Below are 20,759 nucleotides of genomic sequence, written 5' to 3' on the forward strand. Positions count from 1 at the left end.
CCTGACTACACCTAGCCCCAGCTGACACGTGCCCGGATTAATTCGGAATGGCCTAAGATTTACTTCCATTAGTTGCTGCTCCATGGGCACATTTTGTATCGTAGGCTGTTGGGAATTGTAGTCCCAGTAACCCAGGGGGCAAAAAAAAATAAAGGAGGCAAAAGCAGCAGCTATCAGGCATCCTATCTGGTACAAATTTGGATAGTTCAGCATTGTGCAGCCCAGTATGCCCCAAAGGCTCAAACATCACAGGCCAGAATGCAGAACAGACCCATACCAAACTCTCTGAGGGGCTGACAGGCAACCCTGCGAACACATTTGTACCCTTTTCTGTACAAGGAGAGAAATCAAAATTATGGCTCGTAATATACACCTTACCAAAAAAAGTGATGAAATCAGTTTGTTATTTTCAGGTCATAGTTATTCAACCGATTTCAAGCTTTTGGTTGTTTTAATAAGGAAAATACAATACAAAAAAATACAAAACCGAGAAGTTGTGTTTAATTGCCAAATACACGGTATTTATGAAAACCACTCAACTACTCTAGTGCTCCAACTCTCACAGTTAAAAGAAAAACTCAAGTGTCTACTACAAAGGTTTGATTATACCAGAGCCAGTCAGAGCCACTGAAAGTAGCTAAAGATACACAGGTAAGCACCCTCTGTGAACGCTGAGTGACTAAAACATGGCAGTCATTTTGCAATAATAAAATTTTAAAATGTAAACTTTAATTTCTAAATTTTAAATGGAAATAAATGTGTGTAATAAGATTAAAACCTGTAAGCCAAGCTCTTACCCTACTTTGGAAAACTTTCATTCAAACCAACATTTTATGATAGTCTAGGTGTAGTCAATCACATTTCCATGGTTTAAATAAAGGATGACCCAAAAACTGCTCTGATCTGGAGTGGGAGCCATATGATTATGGAAAGGAAGGCATAGTTTACCTCTGCCCTTCTCTCAACCTTGGCAAGAACAGAAACGTCAGCAGGCACAGAACTGTGCCAATTATACCATCATCTTTTTCCCTGAGGGATTCTGGACATGCCAGCAATGCCATAGCAAAATTACTTAAACGCACATTTGGAATAACCAATCAAAATGCATATTTTAGTGACAGGCAAATTAGTACTTGGAATAAGTTAATGGAGGGGGAGGGGGACTATAAGTTACTTAGAATTTGAATTTTGAAATTTCATCTTTAGGGCCTATCACTGGGACACATGCTCACCTCCTTTGGGTGTAAAAATCAATTTAGCGGATCGCTGGGGTAAAATGAGATGATTTAGAAAATTTAAGGGCCTCCAGATTTAGCCTACATGCAAAACAATCCAGTATCTTACCTCATTAATATGTTTGTATGTTTTGATCAAGTCAACAGACAGTTTCCTCAGGGGAGCAGTAGCTGGATCACGGAAGGTTTGGGGCATCCGCCTCTGTAACATGACAATATCAGGCATCACCTTAAATAGACAGAAAAACTACTGCTTTATCTAAACTGCACTCATGTTTGCTTCATCCTCAAGGGAATCAATCAAAAGTACTTATGGAGTGCTTACTGGGTGTAGAGCACTGTACTAAGCTCTTGGGAGAGTACAAAACAACAGAGCTGGTAGACACGTTCCACGCCCACAGTGAGCTAGAGATTTGCTTTGTTTCACATTCAAGCCTAATAAGCTATATACATAAGAAACTATTTAAATGCAAAAAATTATTCATTAAGCATCTAAAACTTACAGAAAAAATGAAAAAAGGATTAAACTGCAGGAATGACCATGCATTCTCCTTCAGAGGAGCCCAGCATGGCTTCGTGGATAGATCATTGGCCCGGGAGTCCAGAGGATCTGGGTTCTAATTCCCATTCTGCCACTTGTCTCCTGTGTGATCTTGGGCAAGTCATTTAACTTCTCTGTGCTTCAGTAACCTCAACTGTAAAACGGGCACTTAGACTGCAAGCCCCATGAGGGACAGAAATGGTCTCCAACCTGATTATTTTGCATCTACCCCAGCGCTTAGAACATGCTTGACATGTAGCTCTTAAAAACTGTTATTATTATTGTTGCTATTATGTCACTTCTGCTGGTTTTAGTCATGGTGCTGCAGCTGCAACTCAATAAACCACACTAAAGGTCCAAATAACCTCACATGAACCCTGCTGCCAGGAGGAAGGGAGAAACTTTTAGTGGGGTTACCCAGGGCAAGCAATCAATTATACTTATTGAGCACTTATCGTGTATAAGTATATACACCTGTATATATGCATCACCTGTATATATGTATATCACCTGTACATATGTATATATGTTTGTACATATTTGTTACTCTATTTATTTATTTATTTTACTTGTGCATATCTATTCTATTTATTTTATTTTGTTAGTATGTTTGGTTTTGTTCTCTGTCTCCCCCTTTTAGACTGTGAGCCCACTGTTGGGTAGGGACTGTCTCTATATGTTGCCAACCTGGACTTCCCAAGTGCTTAGTACAGTGCTCTGCACACAGTAAGCGCTCAATAAATACAATTGATGATGATGATGACAATGCAGAGCACTGCACAAAGTGCATATGCCAGTGAGAGGAACACCGGCTTGCCGATCTACTTCCACTATAGGTTAGGATCAACAAAATTCAACGTTCTTACAACTCAGCAACATTGTGTTTTACCATCTTTTCCAGAAAGTACTCCCCTTAAGTGCACGTGCTTATTCACTAAGAAAGGACCAAACCTAAGCCCAAATTTGGTGTAGGGGACATTTAATTAGAAATGCTAAAATGAAAAGTCAGTATTTTAATCATTCTATTATAAAACATTTTTCATTTCTTTAAAATCCGGGGGGGAAAAAGTGTTTTCCATCTCAGCCCTCGACTTCCTTTGATGGCTTTACATACCTGGTTGGTTAAAGGTTGCTGAATCTGATCGGTGTAAGATAAGGCAGAAACCTGTTGGTCATTGATGTTCGGCTGGCGACGGTCACTGTACTGCTGATGTGAATGGGGCATCTGTCCAGCCATCTGAAGGCCGGCAGCATGGAATGAGAACGACGGTGCAAGCCGAACAGATGAAGGTTTGCATGCTGAAGTCTCTCCTCCTACAAGATTAAAACACGGTATTTAAACATTGGAATCCTCCTAGTATTTGCACTATTTGACGCTGGCATTGGTTGGCCACTTTCTCCTTACATGAAGCTTGAGTTTTGAAGCTTAGAGTTCCTTTCACTCCCTTCCCCTTCTTAAACTGTGGCTTCTCCACAATAATACGGAAATTGTCTCCTCTTTAGCACACCTTTCTAAATTAAAAGAATCTAGAGATCTCAGCAACAGGGTGGTATTTCCTGGGGGACTGCTGGGTGCAGTGCACTTGTATTATGTATATATGTTTGTACATATTTGTTACTCTATTTATTTATTTATTTTACTTGTGCATATCTATTCTATTTATTTTATTTTGTTAGTATGTTTGGTTTTGTTCTCTGTCTCCCCCTTTTAGACTGTGAGCCCACTGTTGGGTAGGGACTGTCTCTATATGTTGCCAACTTGTACTTCCCAAGCGCTTAGTACAGCGCTCTGCACACAGTAGGCGCTCAATAAATACGATTGATGATGACAATGCACTTGGAAAGCTTAAAAGAAGAAGTGGCATGTCCCCTGCCCACAGGGGGATTACATTCTAAAGGGGAGAAGACAGACACAAAAAATTTACTAGTAATCAAACTGAATAAGCACATACAAGTGCCAAGGAAGATAAAGCCAAAGTTTTTAAGTTTTGTTAATGCAGTAATAAATGTCATACAAAGCCAGAGGAAACTGAATATTCTAGTAACAAATTAAATTTGCTGAACTAGAGTGATACCAAAACTCTACAGGGATTTGAGTCCACATCCCAAACATTTTGGATGCAGGATAATCAATCCTCAGAGCACAAATGTTCTCCTGAAACATTTTTTTATTAAATCTGTACAACATCTCAAAACAAAAAATCCCACTAAATCCAAACTTCACCTACTGTAGGAAAACTAAACACAACTACTCAATTAACCATGGTAGTTTCCACACAACTTTCTCTCTTTTCTCCAGTTGTGCGAAAGGTGATGGCAGAAAGGAGAGGAAGATGGTGACGGCTGAATCTCTGAAATTGCCACCGATAATTAGGAAAAACCTGCGTAGACAGACATCTAGTCAACTTGTTCCTTTCTAGTGCATGTATTTTCGTAAATGTAGGTCACCAGGGGTCGTTCTTCATGACTCAGCTTCAGACACTGCTCGCTCAAAAAAAAGCTAAAACAAAGGCAGTGTCTTCACATTGACATGGTTTCAATTTTTAAGACCTCAGCCACAATAGGTGTGTTCAGAAAATGTCAGTACGCTGTGGTTGCCTTTCTCTGAAAGTTGTCTTCCGCAATTCTGATGATTACCTAGAAACATACTACTTTACCACCACCAAAGAGCTGAAGTTCAAACAGACCCTACAGACTTAGAGTCCTTGGCTTGGTGATAATCTTCAGTATTTCTTAACCTACAAGTCGCAACACGGGTGGCCAGACTTTCCCCTTAGTCAGAATCCCGGAACTCATAAGGTGTTGTAAATTTTTTTCTGCTGCATTATTATCGGTTTTTATTCAATCAGTAGTACTTACTGAATGCTTGTATGCTCAAATCACTGTATTAAGTGCTTGGGAGAGTACAAGAGAGTCGGTAGACCCAAACCCTGTCAGAAAGCACTAAGGGTGAATGTCCTACTAGACAGTGGCATATGAAATTGATAAGTACAAATCATCATCTACTACTAAATCTAAAAACTTGGTTTCACAGCTACATACCACATCCTAACCCTAGCTGCTTCACACTGCATACCGGTGGTCACCAGAAACCTAGGTTAGTGAGTATAAATGGCTCAGCACAAAACTATCACTTGAAAACCAAACCTAAGGTTCATCCTGCTGACTTTAGACTAAAATGTGGGTGCCAATCCATAAACCAGAATATTGGTCATTTGGTTCCAAAGAAGCGGAAGTACTGCGTTCGGCAGGTCTCTGGCTGCCGGAGCGGTACTGCTCACGCCAAAAGAAGGAAAGGGGTCTGTCTTGCAAAGTCAAAACTAACGAAAACTCCTCCCACCAAAATCAAATAAAATACTAATCGTGTCTTTCTTTTTGGTTGGATGTTGAGTAGCCCATCTTAACTCCACAAGAGAAAGCTTTGATCTTCTATCCCACTTGCTTAGATGGGCAGAGATAACTGGAAGCAGACTGTGTCATGGAGACAGAAGCTTACCTTGGGGAATGTAGCTAAACCACAGGCAGGAAGGGATTTCCTGTTCTTCTGCCTCTGAGGCAGCAAAAGGCAAAACACTATCCAGCTGGAGGGCACCAGTGGGATGATACCACATATCTTCGCCAACTCTGGAGAACGGCAGTTGCCCAAAAAGAATGGCACTTATTTCATGCCAGATAGTCAGCTATGATGCCAACACTGCAGCAGAGAGTTTAAAAAAAGCTTTCTGATGAAAGACTTCTCCCAGGAAAAAAAAAAAACAACCAAAAAACTTGGATTCATCTCTACAGGAAAGGGTTCCCCTCTTCCAAGAAGACACCAGCTTTAGAGCAACTGCTTGTCCTCGGTATGCCACTGCTTTGGAGCCGACTTCGAAAACCGAAGCGTTACTGGCTGACCCACTACATTTAGCATCCATCGACTCCCTGTGATATAATCGTAGAAGGCAATGGCCACACAAATGGCAGGGTTATACCAGTGAGTGATATCAATGTGCGTTGAGGGGATAAAGCAGAAATACGACAAAAAGGCAATGGGCATCTGGGACTTGAAAGCTAATTAGCAAAAGTCTCTACCTGCTTAGGAAAGTATCAAGTATCATAATTATCATAATCAAGGCACATGCCTGGGAATGAGGAGACCTGGGGAATAACCTTTGAGCAAGTCACAACTTCATAGTGCCCCATCTGTAAAATGGGGGTCAAATACCTGTTCTCCCTCCCCCTTAGATTCTAAGTCTCCTATGGGACGGGACTATGTCTGACCTGGCTATTCTGATTTACCTCAATTCTCAGTACAGTGTTTGGCACTATTGTTAATGTTATGATTATCATTATAAGTAACAAACATAACAATCAGCATCTATTATGGTTGTGTCGTACTGTCCTAGCACCTGGGAGTATAAAAATAGCAGAACTGGTCCCTGTCCTTAAATAGCTTATTACTCTGGTTCCAAATGGTTGACCAAATAAACCTCTTCTTCCAAATAAAAAGAAGTTAAAATGGTAGCTCCCAAGAACTGAAGAGCAGAACTGTATTGACTGCAGCGTTTTCAATGGTGCAACCTGAAAGCTGCTCACATTAAGTGCTGCCATTTTCATGGATGCCTTGGCACAACCCAGACTTTCAGTAATGATGCAACCAGGGTCACAAAATGACACCTCCACTCTCCTGAAAGCCGAATGTCAAACTCTTGACATCTATATCAGTTCAAAGAGAAAACATGTCACTTTTATTTTCCTAAGCTCACCCATGCGCAAACTGAAACATAGCAGAGTTTGAAAATTGGAGTCAGTGATAGCCAGTGACAACCAGAAGTGAATATGGGTTGGACTTTTTTTTCTTGAGAGGCCTTTGCCTCAGTACACTGCCACCATGAACCAACCGGTTCTTCTCTCAGACAACATCATTCCACCAAGACTGTAAGCTTCTTGACGGCAAGGGTCTTGTCTAAATTCTACTGCACTCTCCCAAGCCCTTAGTAGAGTGCTTTGCATTCAAGAGGCACTTAATAAATACTACTGAATGATGGACTCCCTTCTGACTTTCCCATTACCGTAGACAAACACCACCATCACCCTTGTCTCACAAGTCCGTAACCCTGAAACTATCCCTAGCTTCATCTCCCTTAATTCAACCCGAATATTCAATTTGAGTCAATCACTAAATCCTCTCGATCCTGCCTTTGCAACGCCTCTAGAATCTGCACTCTGCTCTCCATTCAAACTGCCACCATGCTGATTCAAGCACTTATATCCTACTTGCTGAACTCCCTGCCTCTTCACACTCCAGGCCATATTTCACTCTGCTTCCCCAGGCATTTTACTTATTAAAAAAACCAACAAAAAACAAAAAGCAACTTTCAGTTCATGTCTCCCCACTCCTCAAAACCCTCCAATGGTCACTCGTTCACCTCTGCATTGAACAGAAACTCTTTACCATCCACTTTAAGGCACTTATCAGCTCTTCCCCCTCCTACCTTACATCTCTGATCTACAACCCAGCCCGCACGCTTCGTTCCTCCAATGCCAATTTACTCACTATAGCTCAATCTCATCTATCCCATTCATTCATTCAATCGTATTTATTGAGTTCTTACTGTGTGCAGAGCATCTGCACCGACTCCATGCCTACAACTTCCTTCTGGCCTGGGACTACCTCCTCCTTCACATATGACCGTCCACTACTCTCCCCACCTTCAGAGCCCTCCTAAAATCACATCTCCAGGAAGAATTCCTTAATTAACTAAACCCTTATCTCCCCTTATTCTCCCTCTCTTCCGCATCTGGACCCCTTAAGCACTTGATATTCATCCCACCATTAGCCCCCCAGCACACATGTACATAACCTTCTTCTCTCCCATTTCCTCTGTCTATAATTTGTTTTAATGTCTGCCTCCCCCGCTTGACTGCAAGTTCCTTGTGGGCAGGGATTGTGTCTACCAATGTGAATGTAGTGTACTCTCCCAAGCACTTAGGACGGTGCTCTGTATGCAGTAAGTGCTCAATAAATATCGGTGACTGACTGATTAAATGCTAGGTACTGGGAGGATAATTCACCAAATGCCCCAGGTTTCAAGAAGCTTACAATTTAAGGGAAAAGCGAAGTATACCGATGGACCCCATGTATAGGACAAATTTGTCAGCAGGGTTCAAGTCAAATTAAAATACTCATCATCAGATATTTTTTGCCTTTAAAATGTGGACTATGTTCACATCCTTGCAAAATAGTTCACACCTTCACACTGCTGCATTGTCTAGAATATAGGCGATTCGTTATCTGTGGATCAAACTGATTCACCATTTGCCCCTGAAAAAGTAGAAGAGTATTTGTTGCACCTTGTTATCATCCATGCAGCTGTCAATTATCTGCCTACACCGTGACTCATTCTCCTACCCTACTCACCACACTGTTGGACAACTTCACCTTCCATCAAGCAAAGCCTCCCTTACCTCATCCCACTCCAGTTTAGCACTCACTATTATTTAGTTGATCCCAGAGGACTGTGGTTAGTAATACACCTTCAGCAATACCACTACTGAACACAGCCAATGGGGAAGAGCTGAATGAAAATCATATGGAAAATCAGTTCTGTGGACCGCTCCCATTTTGGCCCCCTACAATCTGTTTCCTTCTTCCAGGAAGGAAAGATTCTTCCAGATTGGAGGAATCTGATTCCTCCAAACTGTTACCTCCTTCCCTTCCCCACAGCACCTGTATATATGTATATATGTTTGTACATATGTATTACTCTATTTATTTATTATACCTGTACATATCTATTCATTTTATTTTGTTAGTATGTTTGGTTTTGTTCTCTGTCTCCCCCTTTTAGACTGCGAGCCCACTGTTGGGTAGGGACTGTCTCTGTATGTTGCCAACTTGTACTTCCCAAGCGCTTAGTACAGTGCTCTGCACACAGTAAGCGCTCAATAAATACGATTGATTGATTGATTGATTTCTATATTGCTACAGGATCCCAACAAGAGCGAACCTAGATGGGAGAAGGAGGTGAGACAGGTGGATGAAAGTTGGATCTCTGGATCTGAGCTACTATTTGAAATGAAGGGGGACTGGGGTCAGGGCACAGCCTGGTTGTCCCAGCCTCAACTCCACACCTGGAATGGGGATAATCCCAAAGGCAGCCATTTGGCAGTGATAGGAGTAACAGTTGAGTGGAAAGCTTGGACTATGTTCTCTCATTCAGACATGAGTACAGGCTATTCCAACTTCAACCCCCAGACTTCAGCACTAGAAGAGATTCATGGCTCTACAGAGTCTAGCATAACTGCTCAAGACACCTCAGCCCTACTACCCCTGATGCGCCAAGACCTACGGAAACTACCTGGGTGACAGGTAAAGCCATATTTCCCGAGGTCCAGAAGCTTGCCTTCCACTAGAAACCAGAGCAAGGATGCACAGAAAAGAGGCAGTGGTTGTAAACTGATGGTAAACTGATGGCAGTGACGGAAAATTCAATGGGAATGACAGAAACCTAATAGAGAGCACAGGGAAATCTGATCCAGGGAGGCTGCCAAGCATGTGAGAAGGGGAAGAGTTTAAGGGAGCAGTATTCATGTGGCCACTTGTCCATCCATCTTCCTCTTCCCCTTTGCGTTTCATGGTTCAGGGTTGGTGAAGGAAATCAAATCACAGAGACAACTGGATCATGGTGGGCTGATAACAGTCACAAAGGACCCTTTAGAGAAACTGCCCCAGGGCTCAGAAGTGGCTATGGGAATAAAAAGTGAAAAGCCACACAGTGTATAAGTTAGGGAGAAGAAACCAAGACGGGGGACGGAGAAAACCTTTTCTTTCTTTTCCTCTTTCTAGTCACACAATGTAGTTTCCAGGGCTAGAGCCATTTCTCCAGCCCAGCCACCAGGTCCCATGATAACTTTCCTTCTGCCACTCAGCAAAGGTTAAGGCTAAGACTTGTGAGGCAGCTGATACTGAGTAAACAGGAGAACCAAGTTGGGCACCTGTCAGGTCTGAAATAAAAGATGAGTATGAGTGAGAGTCAGTTAACAGCGCTTCATTATCACATGTGTGCTGAGCACGTTACTGGGTGCCAAGAAGAGTGACAAAGAGAAAGAAACAGACCCTAGGCTTGAGGGGCTAAGAAAAAGAAAGGGGATGTCAAACCCACAACCAACAACAGAAAGAGCAAAAGTCACACAAGAATAATTCAGAAACACGTAAAGACCCCACCCGTCTTTAAATGTAGTTTAGACACAAAGAGTGAGCAATTCGGGGGCTGCTCGAGTTAAGCGTCTGAGGTCAAATGGAGTTAATCTGGGAACACGTCCATCATCATCATCATCATCATCAATCGTATTTATTGAGCGCTTACTATCTGCAGAGCACTGTACTAAGCGCTTGGGAAGTACAAATTGGCAACATATAGAGACAGTCCCTACCCAACAGTGGAGAAGACTGATTTAAAGTGGAGTTCTTGATGAGGCAGGGAACGCAGTTTGGGGGGAGCACACAAGGAGATGGGCACAGCATTGCCATGGCACCAGAAGTAGGAGAATCGCGTGCAAAAGGAAACAGGCAGGTTAAAGTTGGCAGCTCAGGCAGGACAGCTCCAAAGAGCAGAAGTGTCACAAGAGTTGAGGGCAATAAGGTGAGAGTAGAACCAGTTGGCAAAAAGCCCTCAAATGCCTACATGTAGGAGCTTTAATCTGATGCACATTGTAACTAGGAGCCACTAGAGGTTTCAATAGTCTAGTTTAGAAACCAACTGTGTTGACCAGATTTTTGTGGTTGCAAGAAGATGAAATTTTATGACAAGACAGAGGCAAGAAAATATTTTTAACTACCGATGCAATGCAATCTGGTAGTCACTGAGTTTAGAGGAACTACAGATTTCCTCTGCATTCGAGGGAATTCTGCAAAATTCTGAAAGTGAAAATATGACTCTTCAAATTAAAATAAAATCTCACCAAATTATTTTTCTCTATAATATTCTACCAAAGCACACTTTACAGGGAAATTTATTGAAAATGAAAAACCTTTCACATTACATTTTAAAAGACATGGTCCATAAAAGGATGTTCGCATTAAAGAACCATCTAACATGGTTAAATTTGACTCCAAAGCTAAAATGAAACCTGAGTTGAGAAACATTTACGTCACCTTTAATGAGACCCTGGGTGAGGAGCCGGCACAGAAACAAACTTTCACATTGTCTTTTACAAACATCATTTACCTCTTCTGCTAATTTCTGAAGTTATATTTGGTGAACTGAAGACTGACTAGCTGGGGCACTTCAGATATCATTGTTTAAACATTCAGAACATAAACCTGTGTTCAACTGGACCAAATGCTGTTCCACAGGAATTGGTTCTGGGACCGGCTATATTCAAATTTTTGTGGTGGATCTAAGACAAAGAAATCGAGAGCATGCTCATTCCAATAAGCAGGCAGTACTACAGTGGGTGAAGTTGCTAGCACTTTGGCAAGCAGGAATTAAATTCAAATTGATTTAGATTAGTTGGGAAAAAGGGTTCTGCAAAAGAAGAATGAAATTCAGTAAGGACAGGTATGGTGGTATCTGTTGGACTGAAAACCAAGCTAAACAAATAGAGGTTAGAAACAGATTAGCTGAGCACAAATAAAGCAGAATAAGACCCGAGGGTCATTTATGTTCACACACTAAATATGAGCTAGCAGAATAAGGCTTTCATTAAATCGGGAAGCATGGTCGTGAGATGTATCATGAACAGAATGACATGCAACAGGCAGAAAATGGTAATTCCACCACACAGGTCTGACTTCAGGCTGCATTTTAAACCAACAGAAACGGGAAAGTACAGAAGAATGACCAAAAGGGAAAAAGAGGGGAAAACAGGCCATACAAGAAGAAGTTAAGAGGAATGGGACTGTTGAGTTTGGAGAAAAGAAAGCACCGGATTAACTTAGTAACTGCCTTTAAAACATAAATAGCAATAATGGGGGGGGGGGGGGATCCGACCATGTGCATGGTTTCTCTGTCCACTGAGAATCAACAGAGGAAATCAGCTTGAACTAACAGGAGAGATGTTCATTGAAGTACATATTTCTGGACTTTTAGGGTGATCCAACTCTGGTGGGGACTCCCCCAGGGTACTGTAGAGTCGATTTCTAAGAAAAGAATGGATCATCATTTACTCTAGATGGCTAGTTATTCTACTGGAGAAAAGGGACTAAACCAAATCTCTCAAAATTCATTTCAGCTCTAGAAATTCGATGTTATTTAGTCTGGTTTTCCAGATCTCGGAGTAGATGTCACACAAAATCTAATGGACTTTTTTTATTCTTGGCAGTTCAATTGCCCCCAAAAACTACAATACCAATTCAATATCAAACCATCTGTTTCTTTAAACTGTAATTAACCATAGTGATACTCTACCTAGATTTAAGTCCATCTCCTAAACTGAAAGGGAGATTAACCCTTCGCCACTGGAGCCTGATAGGTACATGTATTCACGATGCTCTCCATTCTCGGTTCAGGTGTCATGAGCCTATGAGACACAGGAAGATATTGATGGTCAAAATTACAAAATTTCCTTCCACAATGCCAACGCACTTTTGTTAATCTCTCCCTCCAGGTCCCATGAAAAGATTCAAACATCACAGCTATTTCTGCTGATTACCCATTTAACTTCCCCACTAATCTACAACTTTCCTCCCTTTAGTTCTTCAATTCAAGATTAAGGAGGTAAAGGCTAAAGTAACTGTCTAGGTGAGAGTTCAAGTTCAAATGTGATTTGAAAAGAATACGTATCATAGTGAAATAATAATTCATTCATTCATTCAATTCAATCGTACTTATTGAGCGCTTACTGTGTGCAGAGCACTGTACTAAGCGCTTGGGAAGTACAAGTTGGCAACATACATAGTGAAATAATAATAATAGTGTTAGCTAAAAACTTACTATGCCGAGAACTGTACTGAGTACTACGGTAGGTATAAGATACAGCCTCCGAGCCACACAAGGCTCACAGTTTCAGCAGGAGAACAGATACCTCATCTCCATTTTACAGATGACGATACGGAGACACAGAGAGGTTAGGCGGCTTGACAATAAGCAGAAAAGGGGCAGAGCTAGGATTAGAACCCAGATCCACGCTCGTTCCCACTGGGCCTTGCTTTTTCTACGGATGAGAAAATTCAGGCATGGAGAAGTTGAAAGACTTGCCCAGGTACAATTAACACGGCTCCCGTTGTAGCTGCTTGTCTGGATTATAAATGGATGGTTTTCCTCCTGATGCAAGTACTGCACAGGGAAGAGGTACATCTGTGTTCCTATTCCATTCCTGCCTGCTGGGGTTTATACCATTGATGGTGAAGGCTTCTGACCAAAGAACCTACCAGGGCATTCTGTTCCATCTTTGATGAGGGAGGGACTCCATCTTCACCACCATGTATTATTCCCTTGAGTGCTTGTTATTGTGTTTTGCATTTATTAGGACTCAATAAATACCGTCAATGACTGATTGACCCTAGAGAAAGGAACCTCTGAAAATCTCTACAGACTTTCAAAAAAATTCAGTTGTTTTAGATAGTCTGACAAATTCAGAGACCACTCAAAATTTATTATGAGTCGATCCAAAATACAATATATATCTACTGAGGGAGCTGATGGAAACTTGTGAAATATGCCGAAGATAAAAGGAAAAACAATCAACACCTAAATTTTGGACATGAACTCTAAAGCAGGCCACCCACTCAAAATCTCAGGGTATCACTTGACTCAAGTTTAACGTCTTCCACAAAGGTTCTTCAGGCTAGCCCCATCTGGTCTAAAAATCGCCAAAATACTCCCTTTCCTCTACATCCAAACTGCTACGGCATTCATCCAGTCACTTGTATCCCACCTTGATTACTGTTATCAGTCTCCTTGCTGATACAGTAATCAGTCTCCTTGCTATGCTTCCCTGCCCCGTCCCAGTCCATATTTCCCTCTGCTCCCCAGGTCACTTTTCTACAAAAACATTTAGTCCACATTTCCCCTCTCCTCAAGAACTTCCAGGGGTTGTCCATTCACCTCTGCATCCAACAGAAACTCCTTAGCATCAGCTTTAGAGCACTCAATCACCTTGCCCCCTCCTACCTCACTTTGCTACTTTCCTACTACAACCCAGCCCACACATTTTCGCTCTGCTAATGCAGACCTACTCACTGTACCTCCATCTCATCTATCTCACCGTTGATCTCTCGCCCATCTCTTGTCTCTGGCCTGGAAAACCCTCCCTTTTCATATCCAAACAATTACTCTCCCCACCTTAAAAGCCTTATTGAAGGCATATCTCCTCCAAGAGGCCTTTCCTGACTAAGCCCTCATTTCCTCTTCCCCCACTACCTTCTGCATCACCCTGACTTTCTCCCTTTATTCATCACCCCTGCCTCCAGGCCCACAGCACGTATGTACATACCTGTAATTTATTTATATTAACATTAGTCTAGACTGTAAGCCCATTGTGGGAGGGGAATGTGTCTGTTAAATTGTTGCGTTGCATTCTCCCAAGTGCGTGGTACAATCCTCTGCACACAGAAAGCACTCAATAAATACAATTAAAACCGCATGAGGGAACTAAAGGGCCAAGGGCTGAACTTCACAAACACATACTGTGAGGGGACAGGAGAAGGAGATGTAGAAGTCAATGAGAGAAATGCTCTAATACCCATTATAAATATGGGATGGGAATTAAACTAGGTCAATTCCACAAAAGTCAAGGCCGGAGAGAGTATCAAAGAGAAGGGAATGATAAACAGTTTCAAAAGCTGCAAACTAAGATGGAACATCAGACAGAGCCATAAAAGATACAGGAGAAAGCCAGAGGGTGAGGAGTGGCAGAGACAACACAAGGAGCAAAAAGAGGATAAGAAATATATCACCCAAATGGAAGTAGAGTCAATGAAGGAGGGAAGTAATAATAATAATCATGATATTTATTTATTACTCTATTTATTTATTACTCTATTTATTTATTTATTTATTTGTACATATTTATTCTATTTATTTTATTTTGTTAATATGTTTTGTTTTGTTGTCTGTCTCCTCCTTCTAGACTGTGAGCCCGCTGTTGGGTAGGGACCGTCTCTATACGTTGCCAACTTGTACTTCCCAAGCGCTTAGTACAGTGCTCTGCACACAATAAGTGCTAAATAAATATGATTGAATGAACTGAACGAATGAAGCACTGTTCTAAGTGCTGGGGGGGGGATACAAGGTAATCAGGTTGTCCCACGTGGGGCTCAGTCTTAATCCCCATTTTACAGATGAGGTAACTGAGGCACAGAGAAGTGAAGTGACTTGCCCAAAGTCACACGGCTGACAAGTGGCAGAGCCGGCATTCGAACCCAGGACCTGAGTCCCAAGCCCGTGTTCTTTCCACTGAGCCATGCTGCTTCTCTAAGAAGAAGTCAAAGCAGTAGAAATAAAGAGGTAAATTCAAGGAATTTGGAAATAAAGAGAAACAGAAGACAGACTGAAGAGGGATGCAAGAAAAAATTTTAAAGCACAGGAGTAAAAGCCGAAGAGGCGGCGTCCGAGGCTAAGGAGAAATAAAGGTTTAAATGGAGACTGGGGTGAGGGGAATTGGGTAGGGACCGTCTCTATATGTTGCCAACTTGTACTTCCCAAGCGCTTGGTGCAGTGCTCTGCACACAGTAAGCGCTCAATAAGTACAACTGAATGAATGAATATGTTTGTACGTATTTATTACTCTATTTATTTATTAATTTTATTTGTATACATTTATTCTATTTATTTTATTTTAATATGTCCTGTCTTGTTGTCTGCCTCCCCCTTCTAGACTGCAAGCCCGCTGTTGATGGGTAGGGACCGTCTCTAGATGCTGCTGACTTGGCCTTCCCAAGCGCTTAGTACAGTGCTCTGCACACAGTAAGCGCTCAATAAATACGATTGAATAAATGAACGAATGAATGAATTGTAGGAATTATGTATCTTAAGGCACAGAGTGAAAGGAACTTTTGGAATATCTGAGGCGCAAGAAGTGCTCAGAAACAAGGAGAGGAGATTGCATGATCATCATCAATCATACTTATTGAGCGCTTACTGTGTGCAGAGCACTGTGGTAAGCACTTGGGAAGTACAAGTTGGCAACATATAGAGACAGTCCCTACCCAACAGTGGGCTCACAGTCTAAAAGGGGGAGACAGAGAACAAAACCAAACATACTAACAAAATAAAATAAATAGAATAGATATGTACAAGTAAAATAAATAAATAAATAGAGTAACAAATATGTACAAACATATATACAGGTGCTGTGGGGAAGGGAAGGAGGTAAGATGGGGGGATGGAGGGGGGGTGAGGGGGAGAGGAAGAAGGGGGGATCAGCTGATGCAACTTGGGGCAGCGCTTAGAACGGTGCTTTGCACATAGTAAGCGCTTAATAAATGATATTATTATTATTATTATTATTATTATTATTATTATTATTATTACTTCGACTTTTTAAGCCCCTCAAGGTGCTCAGCAATAAAAGAAAAGGCTGGCAGGCTGTCTTCCTGGCACCCTCTAGTGGCCAGCAGATGTCACTTCACCCTCCTTGCTTTCGCCGAGTCAAAGGCACAAGAGAGAGATCTACTCATCAAAGCAGGAGAGTGACCAGCCTGCGATGCCCTGCTACAAATAATTGCCCAGCTTCAATCTGAACCAAAGAGATCAACCCCTTTTGTGGAATCTGACAATTTATTCTAAGTGTTAAAAAAAAAACCAAATAATCCAAATCATTTAATGAAAGATACAGCTAACCGCAAGTATCGGTGTGAAGGTTTCACAAGAACCTTGCAAGAAATCATCAACGGTCCTGGAAAACTTAAAAATCACTAATGGGCTGTTTCATTTCATAAGAAAATGTTTTGATGACTTTGTGCTAGTAGAATAGGGTATTATGGAATTAATGGCATGCAGCATTGACTTTTGACACTCGGAACAGGGGTTTCAATTCTAGACTGTGAGCCCGCTGTTGGGTAGGGACAAATTGTATATGAGAACAACTTTCAGAACTTGAATTCTCAATTCAATTCAATTCTCAATTCAACGGTGAGATAGATGAGATCGAGGTACAGTCAGTAGGTCTGCATTAGCAGAGCGAAATATACAAATTGCATATAAGAAGAATTCAAGGTAGTAGAAATAAAGAGGTCATTCAAGGAATTTGGAAATAAAGAGAAACAGAAGACAGACTGAAGAATTGAGAATTGAGAACTTGAACTCTCCCTATATGAAAGCTCACGTCCTCCAGGAGGCCTTCCCAGATTGAGCCCCCTCCTTCCTCTCCCTCTCCTCCCCATTCCCCCTACCTTACTCCTTCCCCTCCCCACAGCACCTGTATATATGTGTGTGTATATATATATATATATTTGTACATATTTATTACTCTATTTTATTTGTACATATTTATTCTATTCATTTTATTTTGTTAATATGTTTTGTTTTGTCGTCTGTCTCCCCCTTCTAGACTGTGAGCCTGCTGTTGGGTAGGGACCGTCTCTATATGTTGCCAACTTGTACTTCCCAAGCGCTTAGTACATTGCTCTGCACACAGTAAGTGCTCAATAAATATGATTGAATGAATGAATATATGTTGCCAACTTGTATTTCCCGAGCGCTTAGTACAGTGCTCTGCGCACAGTAAGTGCTCAATAAATACGATTTAATGAATGAATGAATGTATTGGGATAGTGAAGTAAACCTGCATAGATGGTAACGGAGGAAAATGAGTTACAGGCGATTGAGAAAGCCAGGGCAATGAAAGGGAGGAAGGAGCAGAAAAGTGTGGGATTGAAATATAGTTGGAACGACGGTATTGCTCCAGCAATCTGAAGTCTAGAAATCATGTCCTTTGCTCCCCTCCTACCACACTGCCTTCCCACATGTGACAGTCATCTGAGACCGTTGGACGGGAGACCACTGCAAATCCTAAGAGTTTTTATATTTCTGAATTAGACCATCGGTGATGAAAACTAAAAGGTATCCAACTGCACCTCGTATTTTGAGAGATCTTGTCCCCTAAAACAGAATGAGAACTGCCAAGGTAAAGATGAGATTCTCAGAAAAACAGGTAAGTGGCCAAGAGATACACTCGGTTTCCAACTGCCTGGTTCCGGAGTTGGAGGGCCACAAGTGATTGCCTCCACCCCAGCTGGTTCAAGACATAACGTCGTGAAGTGATTCTTGGTCTGAATTAGTATACACTTCTTTTGGACTTCCTGAAAGCATTTCAGTGTGTTATGGACAGCTCTTCAATTCTAGGACTTATATACAAGCTGCTTTCAAGGGAGAACCAATCTATGTATGTCCTCAAGCCTTCCAGCCCTTCCAACAGCATCTCTTGGGAGAACTACTTGCAAACGGGTTCTGTGAATGGGCTCCCTTTCATCAGGTTATCTGTGACTGTCAGTGAGGAGCCATTAGAAAGTCTTGGATCCACTCCATTTTGCAGGGAAGGGGCATAGATGCCTGCCTCCAACACGGTGAGAGCTAGCTGCAAGAGGACATGTGATGGTAAGCTGAGGAGAAGGATGAGAAGTGCTTAGTACAGTGCTCTGCACACAGTAAGTGCTCAGTAAATATGACTGAATTGAGCTGAAGGAGAAGAAAAAAAGGAGGAGGAGAGGGAGCAGGAGGAGGGGAAAGAAGGGGGGGGTGAAGACTAGGCAATGGTGGATTGCAAATTGGAATATCTCGATCAGGTGGTCATCCAAATAAAGGACTATGTAGTGTCCTTGCCTTAAGTGCCAGGCCACTTTGGGAAAACCTGAGCAACAGGTGTTAGTTTGAAAGGGAGGGAATTAAACTGGAAATATTATTTCCCTATTTGGAACTGGAGGAAATGATGGTGTGTGGCGATGTGGAGGGTGGCTGTGAGTACTGCACCGAACTGGAGACGGATGAACATTTTTCGGGTGGGTCAGGGTTCAGGTCTCTGGGGCAGCGCTTAGAACAGTGCTTTGCACATAGTAAGCGCTAAATAAATGCCATCATCATTATTATTATTATTATTATAAGCCCACCGAACTGTTGGGGTATCAGAAAGAACCAGAGAAACAAAACTCGGCTCCCCTTTCTCCTGAACACATCAGCAATGCTTAAACTCCTCAAAGAGTAAAAGACAGGCAGGATGATACAGATCCTCAAGAGTACCAGCAGGTATGGGAGGAGAAAGCCTGTGAATTCGAGGTGGGTTCTAGGAAAAAAAAATCAGAATTCTTGGTTTACATGAGGTGGAAGAGCTCTGCGCCCGCCCAATGGTGGTAGCATTTGACTAGTCACGCCCTCCCGAAGTTTGGGAGTGATGTTGGTCATGTGATGCTGGGTAGTAAACATTCAAAGTGAACGCTTAGCATGAGTCCCAGCAGCTGACTCTTCATCCCCCTGCTTCCTCTGCATCACAGTGCTTTTATTTATTAACAGTAGGCTGATGAATGCTAGCTTTAGCTGGCCCTGGTGGTGACCCCTGCCCAAACCCCAAAATTAGCCAGAAATTTTTCTCCACGGGCTTTTTTTTGTAAAGGTAACTTTGGACCCTTCACATCTATTGTGTGGAGGACTGTACCACATGATTCCTCTTTCAAATCAAACCGGCAAATTCTTAACTGTACCTATCAATGCTCCCAGCTTCTAGTCCTCACAGACCTTTTTTCTTTTTTTTTTTTTAAATGGTAGTTGTAAAGTGCTTACTATGTGCCAGGCACTGTACTATGCACTGGAGTAGATACAGTCGGGCTGGACAGAATCCATGTCCCACATGGGGCTCATACTGTTCCATCCCCATTTTACAGATGAGGAAACTAAGACCTAGAGAAGTTAAGTGACTTGCCCAAGGTCATACAGCAGACAAGTGGCGGTGCCAGGATTGAAACTCAGGTCCACTGACTCTCAGGCCTGTGCTCTTTCCATTAGGCCAAACTAATTCCCTTTTTATCCAGCCTGGAAATCCCTCCCCTCCCAAATCCACCAGACTTCAGTTCTCCCCTTCTTCAACGCTTTTTTCAATTCCCACCCTCTCCCAGGACATTTTCCCAGAATCATTTTCTCCTCCCAAATCCTATCTTCCCAATTACCACCTCAGCATTTCTGCACTCACAGCCATCTGGGGCACTCCTATACGTATTAATTTACATACTCTTTTTAAGCACTTTTTCACCTAGCTTTCCCTATTCTCTTTTCCCTCCTATCTGTAAATTAATATCTTTTCCTCCAATAAATTGCAAACTCTTTGAGGGTTGAGATTTGGCTTTTTCCTGTTATACTCTCCATGAACTTAATGCACTTCTTTACATCCAGTAGGTGCTCAATAAATACTGTTGATTGACTGATGCCACTGGTTATGGGAAAAGAGCGTGCTTCTCTTCTTTTTCACTGGGCTACACTACTTTTCTCTTATGATGGAGGGATACTGGAAGTCCTGGCAGCAGTGTATCCAGATGATAACAGGAGAAGAAAAGGGACTGACCTAAAAAAACAGGGTGGCCTACTGGAAAGCGCATGGGCCTGGAGTTAGGGGAGCTGAGTTCTAATCCCGGCTTCACCACTTACCTGTTTTGTGGTTTTAGGCAATTACTTCACTTCTCTGTGTCTCAGTTCCCTCATATGTAAAACAGGGACTAAATTCCCACTTTTCCTCCCTCTTAGCAACTCCCATGTGAAACAAGGACTGTGTTCAATCTGATTGTGTTCTAACTACCATACGGCTTACCATAATTATTACAGTTGCTGTTGTTGTTATCATCATCTACCACCTTGGGAAGAACAGAATTGAACCACCTGGGACAGGCTGTCTGTTTCCTTAATAGGAAACCCCTTTAAGTTTTATGGACGTGACCCTGGGTATTCTGTGTTGATTACAAAAGCCGATCAGGTTTTGTCCACCTCTGGAGAAGCGCTTTCCTTTCCCCTTTGTTCAGGTGCATTTTGTATTGTCTTTATATTTATGTAGTGATAATGCTATTTATTAAGCATTTACTC

The 20,759-nt window shown here is 42.0% G+C and overlaps 1 protein-coding gene across 4 annotated transcripts in view; it reads right to left on the bottom strand.

Moving 5' to 3' along the window:
- The window catches only part of DYRK1A (dual specificity tyrosine phosphorylation regulated kinase 1A), a 100,644-nt gene that overhangs the window by 15,839 nt on the left and 64,046 nt on the right, over positions 1–20,759 (bottom strand). For 2 of the 4 annotated variants that reach the window (XM_038760153.1, XM_038760152.1), the window contains exons 3-5: positions 12,168–12,279; positions 2,891–3,090; positions 1,345–1,464 (exon numbers count right to left, since the gene is read on the bottom strand). In XM_038760153.1, the coding sequence (XP_038616081.1) occupies positions 1,345–1,464; positions 2,891–3,090; positions 12,168–12,183 (336 nt within the window). In that variant the 5' untranslated portion in view covers positions 12,184–12,279. The remainder of the gene's footprint in view (positions 1–1,344; positions 1,465–2,890; positions 3,091–12,167; positions 12,280–20,759) is intronic. The other 2 variants (XM_038760155.1, XM_038760154.1) reach the window with 2 other exon arrangements.

This window comes from Tachyglossus aculeatus, chromosome 18 (assembly GCF_015852505.1).
Source record: "Tachyglossus aculeatus isolate mTacAcu1 chromosome 18, mTacAcu1.pri, whole genome shotgun sequence".
Taxonomy (NCBI): domain Eukaryota; kingdom Metazoa; phylum Chordata; class Mammalia; order Monotremata; family Tachyglossidae; genus Tachyglossus; species Tachyglossus aculeatus.